General features: G+C 45.6%; 1 protein-coding gene across 1 annotated transcript in view; it reads right to left on the bottom strand.

Annotated features, from left to right (window-relative positions):
• Window positions 1-16,651, bottom strand: part of LOC108800068 (eukaryotic peptide chain release factor GTP-binding subunit ERF3A) — a 219,248-nt gene that overhangs the window by 87,280 nt on the left and 115,317 nt on the right. Inside the window, exon 13 of the mRNA XM_018572010.1 lies at window positions 9,641-9,781. Within this exon, the coding sequence (XP_018427512.1) occupies window positions 9,641-9,781 (141 nt within the window). The remainder of the gene's footprint in view (window positions 1-9,640; window positions 9,782-16,651) is intronic.

Consider the following 16,651-nt stretch of genomic DNA (forward strand, 5'->3'; position numbering starts at 1 on the left):
TGCCGGCGCGGGGGGAAAAAAAAAGGGTTTGGGGGGGGGGGGGGGGATTCTATTCCCCAGACAGTACACAAACTATTTTGTTTACCCAGGATACCAGTTTGCACACCCAAGTGTGCGAAATGCAAGACACCCAACGGTCCACAAACACCTGAAGGTGACACCCCAGGCTGAGAAACAGAGGTGGGGGTCAACCATCACGTAGAAGAGGGCCTTCCAGCCCGCTGAGAGAAGGATCCACCACCTCAGTGCATGGGAGGAAGTGATACAACCTCACCAAGGGCTACCACCCAAAACAAAGAGGGCAGCCTCGCCTCCCCGGGCCCAAGCCCCACAATTGAAAAGTGGCTCGCCACGTGAACGCCAGGGAGTCCCTCCACTGGGCAACGAGCCGCCATCAATTAGTGGGCCGCGTGAATAGGCCGCACGTCTCCAAGAAAATATGCAGATGGGGTGCAAAGCCCTGAGCACCGCAGTCATACACACACATACGGCGCTCCAAACAGTCCTTCCCAAACATGAGAAACTGTAAGGGGGATACAGAGCCATGTGCCAGCGTGCAGCACTGCACAAATCCCCAGTGTCCAGACTGATAGCCGACTGATCCCCCCAGCCACCATACTTGCCGCCAGAGCGGAGGCAGAAAGAAGACCACTACAGAAAGAAGAACACTAATTGAGCACGACATCACCACCAGATGCGAAATTAGGTAGCTGCACACCAGCACGCCTCCGGACAATCAGGGCACTTCAGGAGAATGCAGATTGCCACCTGAACGTAGTCCAGGCGCCGCCTGCCTGTGTGAGGTACTTTGACTGGGCAGCCTGGACACCCAGTCGTATGCAGATCACAAGGAATTCTCCTACAGGTCACTCCAGCAGTCTGGGGTAGTCACAGCCAACCCTGCCGTGGCAAGAGTCTGCAAGGACTTGATGGCCAGGCTGGGGAAGACTACAAGAATCTAGTAACATCCAGCCGGATCTTGCTTGAACATCCACTAAAAACTGCAGGGAAAAAAAAGAATCCTAGGAAAGATTTGTATGTTCTTACTCCTGACCAAAGTCAAAAAAATGGAGGCTGGTCAGCAGGTGGGGAGTTGGCCACCAGCAGAGGCCAGTCCTAGGCTGTTTTTTTGTTTTGTGCCTAGTGTCCTTTAGGTGGTGCAATAACTCTGGTTCCTGATCTTAAATCTCTTCAAAGGATGCAAGAGAAATCTGGATTTTTGGTCTTACCTGTAAAATCAGTTTTTTTGGAGTACATCACAGGACACGGGGAGTAAATTCTGGAACAGATGGGTTATCCAGTTATCTTCAGGTAATAGACCGTATCAAATCAAAGCAGTTATGACAGCCCTGTATAACTACTCCCAGTCTGAGCCCGCCTCAGTTTTATAGAAAGCAGTACAAGAGTGAATTACTGAAAACAAGAGGAGGGTCTTGTGTTGTACTTCAAGAAATAGATTAGGGCAAAACAAAAATCAGATTTTATCCATTGTACATTTCACAAGGCATGGAGTTAATTCTGCTATGGATGGGTGTTCAAAAGCAGTCCAATAAGGCAGGCAACATGGCAAACAATAACTAACAGGCCTGTGAAAGCAACAAACCCAAACAGGGCACTATAACAGTAGGAACCCACCTGTCACAGGGCCCGCTGAAGAACCTCATCTGCAGAGACCTGAACGCTGACCTGGCAAAAGCTTAAAGGACAAGGTGGCAGCCTTGCAGATTCACAAGACTGAAGTCTGATGCTGGAAGGCCCAAGACGCACCAATGTTCCAATAAACCTTTACAAGAAAAGAGGGAACTTTACCCTTCAACTTGGAGTTGTTCACAAAATCTGCTAAGTGGAGCATGAACCTGGCTACCTCATATGGGGAATGATGAAGAGGGAATCAGACTTGCAGATGGAAGCTACAGAAGGGACACAAACATGAATAGCTTGAACCACGTCCAAACAGTGGAAAGTAGCATGTTTAGGAGAGGACATAAGGATCATGTCCTGGTTGAGGTGGAAGGTGGAGAACACCTTAGGGGGGGAAGAAGGTCCTAGGCTGAAGCTCTACCTAATCCTTATGAATAACCAGAAAGAGGTAATGTAACAGTTAAGGCCGCCAATTCAGAACCACTGGCAGAAGTGATGGCGATGAGAAAGCTCACTCTGGGAGTGATTAGGGATAAGGGATATCTCTAACATGTTCAAAGAGCGGCTTCTGTGGCACAGACTAGCTGAGGTCCCACAAAGACATTAAAGTACATACAAGGGTGACCCCCTAAAAAGTTCTTCTCTAGAGAGTGAGGCAAGTGGCTTTGGTAAAAAGAATCAAGACAGACATTTGGCCCTTAAGGGTAAACGCTGGTCTAGGCAAACTGGAGGAAAGGCAAGATGAGTCCCATGGTGAACATTCTGGGATGAAACTTTATTGCTTCTCACTAAGCGAAATAGGCCTTCCAGGTGCAGTGGATAGACTTTGTGGGTGTTTGAATTCCTAGCTTTCAGAAGTGTAAGGAAGATGGTGTCCGAAAAGGCCTTCATCCTTTAGGACCAGGGCTTCAACAGCCAAACTGTTAAAGCCAACAACCAATAAGATAGGTGGAATGTTGGTCCTTAGGACAGGAGGTCTGGACGATCCAGAAGTTCCCCAGGAAAGTCTGCCCAGAGTTTGTATGCATCTGTGTACCACAGTCTCCTTGGGCAGTTGGGAGTAATGAGAATCACCAGAATGCCCTCACCATCAACCCTGAGAAGGAGTACAGGCAAAAAGTCAGTTAGTCAGTTAAAGGAGAACTATGAGGTGAGTGTTTTTCACTCACCTCATAGTTCTAGCCGACCTGTGACAATGAGACTGTCACAGGTCGGCTCAGCAGATCGGGAGGCGAGCGAACACATACCGGCTGGATTCCCCCCTCACCACTCCGATCCGCCAGCGCTGACTGGCAGAACGGACGGGGGAGGGTACAGCTGGCTCTGCCTCTAGATAGGCAGAGCCAGCTGTCAGTCACGCAGCTGGGCGGATCCCGGCACAATTGTCGGGATCCGCTTCAGCTGCGGCGTCTCAGTATACCGTGAGCTACAGCTCGCGGTATACTGAGCCTAGGGTGACGGGAGGACGCTAGTTTGTGTCCTCCCGTTAACCTGAGAACTATGGGGAAAAGACTTAACCCCATAGTTAGCCTTTAAGGGAAAGCATAGATCAGGCTGAACTAATCCTATGGAGTCACTAAAGCAACCACTGCAAAAACCCAGAGATCACTTGTCTTAGCGACAAACTTCATTTGTTGTTGAACCTGGACACCAGGAGGTCCATGTCTGGAGTCTCCCACCTGAGACTGATCCTAAAACACCTCTGGGTGAAGGGATCATTTTCTGGGGTCCAGATGCTGATGACTGAAAAAGTCCACCTGTCAATTTTACAGATCTGGGATGTGCACCGTAGACAGTAGTGCGGATTCTGGTGCATTTCTGATGGTTAATGTAAGACACGGGTGAGGCATTGTCTGACTGACTCCTAGGCAGGTTACCCATTAACTGATTAACTGAGGAGTCCAGCGTTGAAGGAACAAACATCCTGAGAACAAGGATGTTGATCGGTTCTGAGTCTCCTGAATGTGATGCTGGAACCTTCCTGTTGCTTGGAGTAATTGGGTTTAGTCTTGCACACTGTGTCCAGGGAGATTCCTCTGATCATAAGGTTGTTTGAATCGAGAGGATCCCCAGGAGTCCTCCCTAGCCTGACATTCCTGACTATTAGGAGGAAAGATTCCCTTGATTCCAGCACAGGGTTGTAAACCCACCTCGCCAAGACAAACCTTGCCAGATAAATGAATATGGAGATCCAGAGAATGTACCCGATTGTCCCAAGCAGTCACAATGCTAAGCGGCAATGGCCTGGAGTGAAATGGTGCATTAGAAACTGACGCAAAAGGAGGCCATCATCAAGGCCAGCACCTTCGTGCAATAGTGAATGGTTGGCTGACTAGCATAGAAGCAGAGAGATCGGATCTATTTTGGTTGGAAGGAAGACCCTGAAAAGGACAGTGTCCAAGACAAAGCCCAATTACTCCAAGAAACAGGAAGGTGCCAGCATCACATTCAGGAGACTCAGGACCCATCTGCAGGGTTTGTATAATCTAATAAATAATGGTTGATGTGGCTTTTTGCCCACTGTTCGCTGAGGAGAAGATCATCCAAGTACCCTACGATGGGGATTGTTTTTGTGGCACATTTAATTTTGTTTTATAAGTACACTGTGGATTATTTTGAATGATTTAGTTGAACACGGGGGTCTATCAAGCAGTCAACGATCACTGATTGATGACTGACTGTACCCATTCTTTATCCTGACTCGATGTCACAGGAGGCTGAGCGAACAGTGCCAGGAGGAGAGCTTCGTCTCTTGTGTCAGCTGACTGCTCCACTGCACCGCCGGCCCGGCCTCCTGTGATTGGTGGCTCTGCCCCCACACTGCTCTACTGATCTGTTACAGGAGGCTGAGCGGGACGGTGTGGTTGGAGAGCCCTGCCTCTTGTGACACCCTGGCCGCTCACATTACTCGTCCCCCGCACCGCTCGGCCTCCTATGACAGTTTATTTTTTGTGTCAGACACAGAGCAGCGCCCAGTGGGGAGGAGAGAAACCAGGCATGCACAAATGTGGCATTCCACCCCCAGCACCACAAAATATGCTAATACAGGGAAGCTAGGATCCATTCTGAAAAGGATGGAAGTTGACCACCATCCAGGCCTGCTCTGCCTCCCACCATCTGCAATATTGCTGCAGCTGTGGCTCCTGCTGTAAAGGCAAGACTCTGATGGGAAGGGGAGATTGAAGACTGTGATGGCTGGGAAAGGGTCTTTTCTGATAGGAAAGAGGGGGACCCTATTGTGTGAAAGGAGGGAGCTTTGACGAGAAGGGTGTTCCTAGTATGAGAAGAGGTAACTGCGATTGAAAGGAGGGGGCTCTGATATAAAGGGGGCTTCTAATGTAAAAAGGCTAGCAAGGGGGAGGGGGTCCGATATGGATGTTGGAGAAACCAAGTGTCAGTATTTACATTGTAGATTAGGGTGCTCTAAGATTTTGCATACTTTTTTAGAGGGCCGTGAATATCCATGGTGATCAGAACCCCCCTTAATCCCCTCTTCTCACTAGAGAACAAATTCATTTCAGCTAATCTTTCCTCCGATATGGTCTTCCATGCCTTTCATCAGTTTAGTTATCCTTCTCTGTACTTCCACAAGATCATTACTGGGAAATGGTGTCCAAAACTGAAGTGCATATTTCAGAGGTCTGAGGTCTTCCTAATGTATTGTTAGGGGGTAAGATTATGTTTTCTCTACACCACTTAATACAAGAAAGTATTTTACTGCTTGCTTTAGAAAGTGCAGCTTGGCATTGCATGCTATTAGGCCTACGGTTTACCAGAACACCCAGATCCTTCTTGATCATTGACTCCCCCACAGTGGGAAGAATTCCCCCCCACTGCATTGGTGGTCAGTGGAAAGAATTCTCCTCTTTACAGTGGTGGGCTGAATGCAACCTATATAGACAGTGAAAAAGATCATTAGTGTCATGCCACTGCACTAAGTGGCACTGGATCTGTCTCTGCATGCTCTCTCCCCCGGCTCTCTCTCCTCTCCCTCTCTTCTCATTGGGCCCCCCATGGAAGAAGTGGCCCCCAGGTTATTTGAGTTTGAGACCCCTGCTATAGACCTTAACTTACATTTTCACTTAGGGGTGAACTCACTTTTGTTGCCAGCCGTTTAGACTGTGCGTCGAGTTATTTTGAGGGGACAGCAAATGTATACTAATATACAAGCTGTACACTCACTACTTTACATTGTAGCAAAGTGTTATTTCATATGTCATCACATGAACTCGTATAATAAAATATTTATAAAAATGTGAGGGGTGTACTCACTTCTGTGAGATACTGTATGTTTTCTAGCAAAAACTCATCTATGTGGTCAATTATCAAACTCAAGTAGCTTCCAGACTATAGAAGTTATGCTTAGAGGTCTGTAATTACTTGGTATATTTTCAGTATCCAGTGCTGCGGTACTATGAGGTTCATGCAACGCTGTACTGAAATGATTTTTATACCATATTTTGGTGACAGAAAAACCTTACTTTGGTGGTATTCAATCACTACTGTGGTTTTTATTTTTTACTATATCAAGGTAAAATTAGCGAAGATTTTGGAAAAAAAAACACTTTCCCCTATATTAAGTTTTGAAACATTTATTACCCAATTTTTTGGTAAAATATAAAAGATGGGGTCAGGTCTGGTAAATAGACAAACATGTCAAGCCTTAAAATTGCGCATGCCCAAAATTGGGTAATACCCAAAATTGCCCAGAGGCGACAACTTAAAAGCGTGTACCGCTCATCAGTTTAGTGTGATCAGTACTTATGTTTATATGTGCGTATACGTGAGAGTGGGGGACCATTTTAGGGGGTTTTTAAAAAAAAATTTTTTTTATATGCGACTGACTTAGAGAACTATGAAGTGAGTGCTTTTCCCTCAACTCATAGTTCTAGCCGACCTGTGACAACGAGACTGTCACAGGTCGGCTTAGTAGATCGGGAGGTGAGCGAACACATACCGGCGTTCGCTCACCTCTCGTTCCTGTCACGGCTCTCTGCCGTGACATGAGAGGGCTGGATTCCCCCCTCTGCCAGTCAACGGACGGGGGAGGGTACAGCTGGCTCTGCCTCTAGATAGGCAGAGCCAGCTGTCAGTCACGCAGCTGCGCGGATCCAGACAGAATTGTCGGGATCCGCTTCAGCTGCAGCGTCTCAGTATACCGCGAGCTGTAGCTCGCGGTATACTGAGCCTAGGTTGACGGGAGGACTCTAGTTTGTATGCTCCCGTTACCCTAAGGAGAACTATGGGGAAAAGCCTTAACCCCATAGTTCTCCTTTTATGTTATTGCTTTCACATAGGGGACTAATAATCCCCTTGTGATAACACAGGTTATAGCAGCCAGAGAAATGACAGCTGAGTGTGGAAGTGAGGTAATACACACCACTTCCGCATTCAGAGATCGGAGAGGAGATCAACAAATGGAACACGGCTGACCTCCCTCCAATTTTTATGCCAAGGGGGGGACAGCGGAGCCTAGCATTAGCGGTTGCGTCGCGGGGCACACACTGCTGGGTACTAAGCAAATGGACAGCTACAGAGCCGCCAAACGCTTGTATATGTAACGGCCGTTTACACCTGTCAGTGTGTTCTGCTGGGGCTCACTCAAGCAGAAGAAAAAAAATATATGTTTATTTATGGCGTCCCGCCGGAAGGAGCTTGCCGTCTAACCATTTATTTACAACAGGCAGACAGCAAGTAGTTAGAGTCCTTAAAAATAAAAAGCAATGACTCCACGATAAAAGAGCTTGATTCTTTGAGGACAGGTGGGTGTAAGCAATCGGCTCCTAGGGACCAGATGACAACAAGCAAGCGATACATAAAAGTAGAAAAGGGGAGTCTAGGTTAAAGGGGCTAAGGCAACAAAAGAACCATATGCAACTCAAAAAGTCACAGGAGGAACTACATGGGTAACCCCCTACGCAGAGCTTATGAAGGAACTAGCGGACATGAATAAGAGCTTAAGTGCTGGGAGGTATCCCAAATGGTACTCAGGTGTAAATGTTGTCACATCCGACTGTATAGAGGTCAGGTACAAATTTTGATTCAAAGATTCCTGACTTGTTTACAGTCAGATGTTGTAAGTATTTCCTAGTGTGAAAAATACTTCTCTTGGACCAACTGAAGCATGCTGTCTATGTGCGATGGTAGACCTTTGTGGAAACCTCTGTACCATTCAAGACCTAATGCTCACATCACAGGAATCACCATTCTGTCTGCCAGAACCAGGGGTTCGACAGCTATGCTGTGAAAGCCAGTGACCGCAAAGCTAGAAAGCAAATTGGTCCACGGGTCTGAAAATCTAGTCTGGGATAGCCCACAAAGAATCCATCAGTACTCTGGCATGTCGGAGTATCACAGCTGCCTGGGCCGAGTTTAACCATAAGGATCACCACAATGCCCTCAATCTCAAGGAAGGAGTTGAAGACCAGGAAGGGTGTAGAACAAAAAGCTCCCCAAAGAGGACAGAGTACTCTTTGGGGAGCACACAGTACTTGCCCATTCATAATATGGCTGCCAGTGCCTGCCCCTGACAGACATGTGGCCAGTGAGACACAGGCTGTGTAGATGTATAGTGGTAGTGGTGGGGCCACCTAAGGAGAGACACTAACAAATAAGCGCACTGCAAGCCAACTGCTCACAGCACATGGGGGACAGAGGGGAAAAGGGGTACCAACAGACCACACCAGGCCACATAGGAGAAGGGGGAAAGGAGGGTGTTCATTACTTACCACGGCCCAATAGGATAAAAGCAAGGGTACACTCCACATGACAGGTCACTTCTCACCAGAAAAATGGCGATGTCTGCCTGAAGAGGTACTGTGACAAAGCAACCAAGTCACTCGGTGACATGTGCCCCCTGTGGGAAATACTCGCAAGCTGCGCTTAAATCCAGTAACAGGGCTGCTATAGACGACCCCACACGTAGCAGTTACTGATAATGGTGTGGTTATAATTAGCATTTGAAAAATGGAGCATCAAAATAATAGGAATAGTTGTAGAATATTACACAATTCAATATGGCGGTCAAACTATGTTATCAATTGACTTGTAGTGATCAGTTCTGAGTGTAGATCACAGCATAACTTTACACAGCAATTTGTACATCTGTAGCTTTAGCTACAGTTTCTGAGAAACAGATGTTTGAATATGGAGCTGAATATTGTTACCTAAAACAAAATTGCTGCCAGGGAATGTGACCTATGGCCTTTATGATGCAAAAGATTAGGCACAGCATAGAACTCTACAATTGGGCCAAGTTGCATACATTTCTGAGTAACGGTGTGCTTATTACAGGCTTTTGAATAAAAGGCCTTAATAATAAAAACAACAACACTATCTCAAAATCATTGGCTTGCAGCGGCCATATTGATTTTAGGAGTGGACCTGTTTTTACAATTGTGGTAGAAGAGGTTGCCCTGGACATATGTGCAAAGTTTTGAATAATTTTTTGTTAAATGATTTCAGAGATTAAGTTTTTTGCAGAATATTGCACAATCCAATATGGCTGCAAAACCATGTGACAAATATACTTATAATGAACACCTGAGACACTAGAGCACAGCATAACCTCACACAGCAATTAGTACATCTAAAGCTTTAGCGGTTCTGGAGAAGGTTTCTGAATAGTTGTCGTAAAAATCAAGATGGCTGCCACATCATGTGACCATTATATTGCAATAAGGTCTGCAGAGCATATGGCTCTACAATTGTACAAACTTCAATGAGTTTTTGACCAACGTTGCACTTATTAGCCATTTCAAAAAAGCAGCGGAATAATATTAATCAGAACAAAAACAATAGGTGTTCTTTGCAACTTCGTTGCTTGGCCACCTAATAATGAAACCATGTGCCCTAAATGGATTCTTAACATTGGGGAAGAAAATGGGAATAAATCCTAGCTGTAATGGGAGGACACCATTATGGGTTTGCGATAGGGAATAGAAAATTTTCTCTCTCTCAATTCTCACGTCGATAAGAGTCTATAATAAAGATTACTTACGTATACCAAGGACAGCAATCTACTGGATCTTTCAAATTGGCGCCAGTGAGCCCTGAACATGGCATAAAGTGAATATCTTTTTTCGGATTGAAACCAACTTTCTTCAAGAAGGGCACAAGCTTTTCTTTACATTCTTCATATCTTAAAAAAAAAAAAAGGTAAAAATGTTAGCTGCCTGAAACATGTTATCAGGTAAACCATACATAAGTTATGTACCAAAGTAGGATTTCTAACTTTACAGTAAAATTTGTTTCTTGGAGTACAGTACAGGACACAAACAATTCAGAGAAGACCGGATAACAAAAGGCATCAACCAGGAGATTGGACACTGGCCATAGCTGTGAAGAACCTCATATCACATGTGTCTTGTATTTTACTCAAAGAAACAGATTTTACTGGCAAGACAAAAATCCTATTTTCTTGATCATACAATACAGGACACAGGCAATTCAGAGGTGACTGGGATGTCCAAAAGCAATGCAGTGAGGTGAGAGCAACAGCAAAACAAGTACTAACAGGCCCTACAACAGCACAGAAGGGGAATCCAACTCAGATGGCAGCCTGTAGCACCTATTGGCCAAAACTCACATTACCAGAGGCACAAACAGCCATTAAACAGAACTTAGTGAATGTGTGAACAGAAGGCCAGGTGGCTTTGCGAAAGAACAATGTCCTCATTAAAGTGGAAAGAGGAGACCAAATTAAGGGGAAAAAAAGAAACATGTGGTTTAAGAACTACCTTAACCTTGTGTAATGCAAGAAACAAAGCTCCGGCCGGGAGCTCTCTAGATCTGAGCGGGTGTCTTTAGACGTCCGCTCAGACACGCACGAGCGGGAAATGGCAGCGATGCCTGTTGACATACAAGCGATCCGTCGGCTGTACAGCCGGCGGATCGCTTGTATGGGGTAAAGATCGGTGTGCCGCTGATCCCGGGCTCCGCTGTGCCAGGTGCGAGCCCGGGATCAGCATGGCGCCTGTATCATAGGGGATCAGAGGGAGATTGTTACACGAGCTCCCTCCGGTCCCCTCTCCTCTGAAAGAATGCAGAAGTGTTGTATATTACATCACTTCCGCATTCTTGTGTCACTCTCCAGCTTCAGAAGCTGATGGAGCAGATCTGTGCTTCGCCAGCTTCTTTTGGGGGGTCCTAGGTGGCATTAGGGGTCTTGGAGATCCCTGATGTCTCCATAAAGAGGACCGGTCACATATTTGGCTAACACATAGGGGGGTTTTATTAGCCCACGTATGTGATAGCAATAAAGTTTAGTGGGAAAAAAAAAAGAAAAAAAAATGAAAGTCCCCCCCCCAAAAAATGTTTTACGTTACACATAAAAAAGAATTAAAAAAAAATGCGTGCAAACATGTGTCGGGGGAGCATACGTGCAAAAAAAAGACGATTGCGCCCATTACACCGCACATGTTACATATCGCCGCGAACGTCGGAGTGAGAGCAATAAGTCAGGGCCATCAATCACTGATAACACTAAACTGATGAGCGGTAAAAGCTTTTAAAGTGTCGCCTATGGCCAATTTTGGGTATGGTAGTTTTCTGCGATGTAGCGGGTGCGTGCAATTTTAAAGCTTGGCATGTTTGGTGTCTAATAACCCGACTTGACCCCGACTTTTATATTTTACCAAAAAACTGGGTAATAAATGTTTCCCAACAATGTAAAAACACATTTTCAGTAATTTTTCCTAATTATGGTAAAAAATAAAACCCGTAGTGGTGTTTAAATATCACCAAAAGTAAGCTCTATGTGTCCCAAAAAAATGGTATAAAATTAATTTCAGTACAGCGTTGCATGACAGAATAAACGTCAGTCAAAGTACCACAGCGCTGAATACTGGAAAATGGCCTGGCCAGAAAGGGGGTCTAAACACCTGGTCTTGAAGTGGTTAATCAGAGAAGGTGAAGCTAGGAGTCTTTTGAAAAAGCATGGCTGGCCAAAATCTGAACCTTGACTGTAAAGGACAACCGCGGATCCAGACCAGATTAGAGAAAAGCCACGGATCCAGACCAGATTAGAGGAAAGCCAAAGTCCAACCCACTGAGTAAGAGTGAGGATGGAATTTCCGCTGCTCAAGTGAAAGCAAAACAGACCTTATAAGTACCATGGTAGACCTTACAAGAGGTGGACTTTCTGGCCTGGAAGAAAGTCGGAATGACCAAGTCTGACAGACCTCTATCCCTTAAGAAGCAGGCTTCAACAGCCAAACCATAAAAGCCAGCGACCTATAAGCAAGATGCAACAGAGCCTGAGACAAACGATCCACGCAGTCTGGAAACGGCCATGAAGAATCCGCTAACAGGTGCCACACTTTTTGGAGCCACCAGGAGCAGTGGGACTGATTGTGTCTCAAACCTGCAGAGCAGATGAGGAATGATCTTCAAGAGAATGCATAGATCAGATAAAAATCTCTCTCTCTCTCTCTCTTTATATATATTCATCTCTCTATCACTCAATGCATAACAGACACATGCGCCTATTCAATCCAACAGGTAAGTGAATATAGCTTAATGAAACAAATCAATTTGTCAAGTTAACAAGTCTCCAACTATCAGGGGGATTCCACCACTATGCCACAAATGCTTTAATGTTAATTCCTTCCAAGGGAAACCCTAACCAATCCTCGTGATGGCACTCTTAAGAAAGCGTCTCACCTGACCATAAGAACACTCAAAGCAGCCAATCCCTTTCGTCCTCCAGCCAGTGGGATTACAACTGTTACTTTCGGTTAGCAATTGGATGTGATCCTCCATATCGGTAAAAGCTCTTGCAAAGAATACAATGAAAAACATAGTACACACCGCAGATAAAAACAGAACGATTAAAATATATTCACATAAAAACGATTAAATAATGAATGTTATTTCAAACAGCTAGAGTCACAGATCCTAGAGACGCACTGTTCCTAGACTCTGCCCTACGCGTGTTACGTCTGCAAAGACTTTGTGTTGCTTAGATTAGATGCTAAGAGTTCCACATCCGGCATCCCCAAATAGCAGCAGATCTCCTGAAGAGCATTGTGGTGGAGACATCTCCCTTGCATCCAACGTTTGTCTGCAGAAATAGTCCGCCTGTCAACTGTTCACTCCTTATGGATATGAATATGGATTGCGGACAAGGCTGGAACATATATCTTTCTGCTCAAGCAGACTCATCTGCCTTCCTTCGCGCTGCTCGATTTCTGGTTCCTCCTTGATGTTTGATGTAGGTCACTGTCGTGGCACTCTTAGACACCTGAATGGGTAGACCCTGGAGGAGATTCATCGAAAGAAGAGACAAATTATTCTCTGCTCCAGAACAATGATAGAGTCTCCCATCATGTCTGTGAGGAGCAAGCTTTCATGAGCAAATCATCCAGGTAACCTAAAATGTGAACCCTGCCCCGAGACTTCAACAGTGCAAAGATGGGGGCCAACACCTTGGTAAAGACCCTGGGTACCATGGAAAGGCCAAAGCGCAAAGCTATTCAAATGATAGAAAATGTTGATGGGGAAGAACGAGGAACATGCAGGTAGGCATCCTTGATGTCCACGACACAATCATTTTCCCCCTGATGAAGAAAGGCAATGACCAAAGGAGCCAGGCGGAACGTTCGAACCCACAGATACTGATTCAGAACCTTCAGTTCTAGAATAAGGCAACCCCCTGCCTTCCCTGTTAGGCTTCGGCACTATGAATGAATTGGAATAAAAGCTGAGGAAGTGGTCCTCTATGGGAACATGGGTGATGACTTTTGAAGTCGGTAAATGCTGTAAGGTACAACCTAGAGCTTCCCAACCCAGGGGAGAAAGAGGGACATTGGGAGACATGAAACAGACAGGACACATGGAAAACTACAGTTTGTAACCCTTGGAAACAGTGTAGTGGACCCACATATTCTGTATTTTCCGCTCCCAAACCTCTGCAGAGGCCAACAGACATCTTGCCACTCGCACAACTGAGGGTGCCCCTTCCTTTGCCACCTGTCTTGCAATTCCAGGGCTTGCGTTTGAATTGGTAACAGTGTCTGGCCTAGAGGTAGAGGCCTGGGGCTGACAAAAGGCACTCGTCTGAGACGGGTCCAAGGAAGGTTTTGAGTGCAGAACCTTCCTGCCCAGACATGTCTTACAAGCAGGCTCCGCAGAGCACTAACGTAAGGTAGTACTAAACTGTTAAACTTTTCAATAAACCTACATCAAATATGCATTGCCCAGCAAAGTATTTCCTACATTTTTTGTCCAACCACATAAAGTAATCATATTTCTAAACAGCTCCAACTCTCAGCTCGACTTCTCTGAACTTCCTGTTGAGTAGAAGCTCACAAGAAACAGCACAGTCTCCAGCAGCTGTGCATCTACTAGCCTGGAGAAGGGGAATGACTTGCCTTGCTATGCCTGTGTGTTTGTAGAGACACACAGATTACTAGCACACACAAAGGTGGGTCTGTAGGACAGCAGAACAAAAAGCTGCCACTGCCAAGACAGACTAAAGGGGGAGGAGGACTGCGCTTGAATCCATTATGACTAGATGCACCAATCATAGCAGATAGCTGACCCATGAACCCAGACAGATGCTGCAAATTCCTCCCTACGGAGGCAAAAAACCCACCTGCCCCACAGCAGCTCAACAGCTAGCTACTTCTGAACCCCTCCCCAAGTGCCCTTGTGCCTTTTATGAGCCACAGCGAGGGTACCACATGGTTTCTCACAGCCAGCACCAAGGGTTGAACAAGGGTCTCTTCCGTTGTCACAGCTGTCTTGGCACCCAAATGACACAGCCTGCTCGCAGAAGCCATTGGGTTTGAAATCCGACACACACAGCAGCTCCACAGCACGTGTTCCCACTTAAGATGGCTGCCGATGCAAAGCCCGTACTGAGCATGCTCCAAGATGGTACCTGCACCTTCTACTGAGCAGGAACCAAGACAGCCAACGGAGTACTAATATGGCCGAGAAGCACCCCTCCAGCCTCTTTAGGTGGCTGTGGCATTCAATAAGTGATTTATGCGCAGCGCCCCAATTAATAACAAATACAAGACATTGAAAGCACTTCACTAATTTAAAAAAACACCACAATAATGACCAAAACAGTAAAGCTAAATAGGAGTCAAATTGTACATAAAAACAAATATCCATTACATAAATAAGACAAGTGCCCGTTACCCACATAAATTAAGTACACCCATTTTTTTAACAATCTTTATCAGCTATGCAATAAACAAAAAGTCCCAAATAGCTGATAATGATGGTTTAAAAAGATTTAAAAAAAAAAAAAAAAGATTAATAATTGGTGCACTTGAGTTATGTGGGTAAAGGGCACCTGTTTTAAGTATTTTACGTCACATTATTATCCTTTATCCACAAGAATAGCGTGGAGATTTTACACTTTATTTTGGGGGCTGTGGCATTGCCCGTCTTTTTCTGCCTTTGCCAGGAGCAATGATGCCAAACGTCACGCCGTAGATTGGCAAACCTAGCGCTGGGACCAGAGAGGGGACGATGTACCCCTAACTGACAAAAGTGCGGACACCATGACAGCTGCACCTAGCAAGCACTGACCAGGAATACCCTTGGGGAAGTGGGTCAATGGAAGAGTGGGGGATACACACAAAACTCACCACCAGCAGATCAAAAATCCAGCAAAAGTAGGAGACCCCAAAAACAAGCACCCTTTTAAACCTACGCTGAGCTCTTTTCGGATAAGCACACACCCTCCTCCAGAAGGTATCGCGGTATACGGAGACGCCACAGCCGGGACGGATCCCGACATTACTGTCTGGATCCACCCAGCTGTATGAGTGACAGAGTGACTGTCTAGAGGCAGAGCCAGCTGTACAAGCCCCCGTCCGTTCCGCCAGAGGATCGGACAGGGGAGGGGGGAATCCCTGCAGGGAGCCGTGAGTGACAGTCACAGCTCTCTGCAGGGACAGAATCGAGAAGTGAGCAAGCGACTGTATGTGTTCGCTCACTTCCCGATCTATTGAGCCAAACTGTGACAGTTTCATTGTCTAGGTCGGCTAGAGCTATGAGGCTGAGTGATTTTCACTCGCCTTATAGTTCTCCTTTAAAGCTGAATTATCTTTGCGCTACCTTAGGAAGTGCTCAGGAGCAATTCAAGAAAAGTGTGACAGTTTTGAGGTCATTTAATGCAAATGCTGGACACATACTGCACAGTTAAGAAATTATGCAAAATGTCCCAAAACATGTAGCGAGTGCCAAACAGTTTTTTGCAAGAACACGTAAAAAACGCATAACAGAGTTTTAACTTTGCAAATAGTTAGCATGAGATTTTGGTCTTTGCGACTAAAAATTTTGTTGCAAATACATTCATAAATTCCCCCCACTATGTTTCTCCTGCAGTAAATGATTCTTACCTGCCCATTCATCTTCTAATTGAAAATGTTGGCATCTGCCAGGATGAATAAACTCCTGCGCATGTGTGGGAGATAAGTCATACTGGTACAGCCAATCAAGATGGACGGAAGATCGCAAACTCAGAAGAAGACTGGGCAAAGATTAAAGTGGCAGCAGGATAGCTTGAGGGAAGTATAGTTCTTTTTTTTTTTGGATCCAAAGGTTTTATTAACACAATGGAATAACAAATAACATATAACAAGCATTACATGATCATGTAAAGCATTATATAACAATCGTAGAGTGTCAAAATATGACAGATATATGAAAAAAAAAGAGTGCGCGAGGATTTGTCAATAGCACTAATGGAATATCACATACTTGAGCATTGAGATCAACCAACTCCCAATGTAATAGAATCAACACACTGTAACCCAATGGCAACTATAAAGAGGGGAGTGAAGAACTCAAGTAATACAACTCTAGTAGAGGCAGAAAAAAAAGATGAGACGAACGAGTGTGAAACCAAGAAATTGAGCAAGTATGAGGAAGATAATAAGTACCCTGTAGAGGTTCAAGAGATAGGGGAAAGCACTAAAGAGGGAAGGATCCCAGACACCCCCCGCCCCCCCCCCCCCCCCCCCCTGGCGGGCCCGTGGGGGGGCGGGGA

The sequence above is a fragment of the Nanorana parkeri genome, unplaced genomic scaffold (genome assembly GCF_000935625.1).
Source record: "Nanorana parkeri isolate BGI_ZX_2015 unplaced genomic scaffold, ASM93562v1 scaffold1899, whole genome shotgun sequence".
Taxonomy (NCBI): domain Eukaryota; kingdom Metazoa; phylum Chordata; class Amphibia; order Anura; family Dicroglossidae; genus Nanorana; species Nanorana parkeri.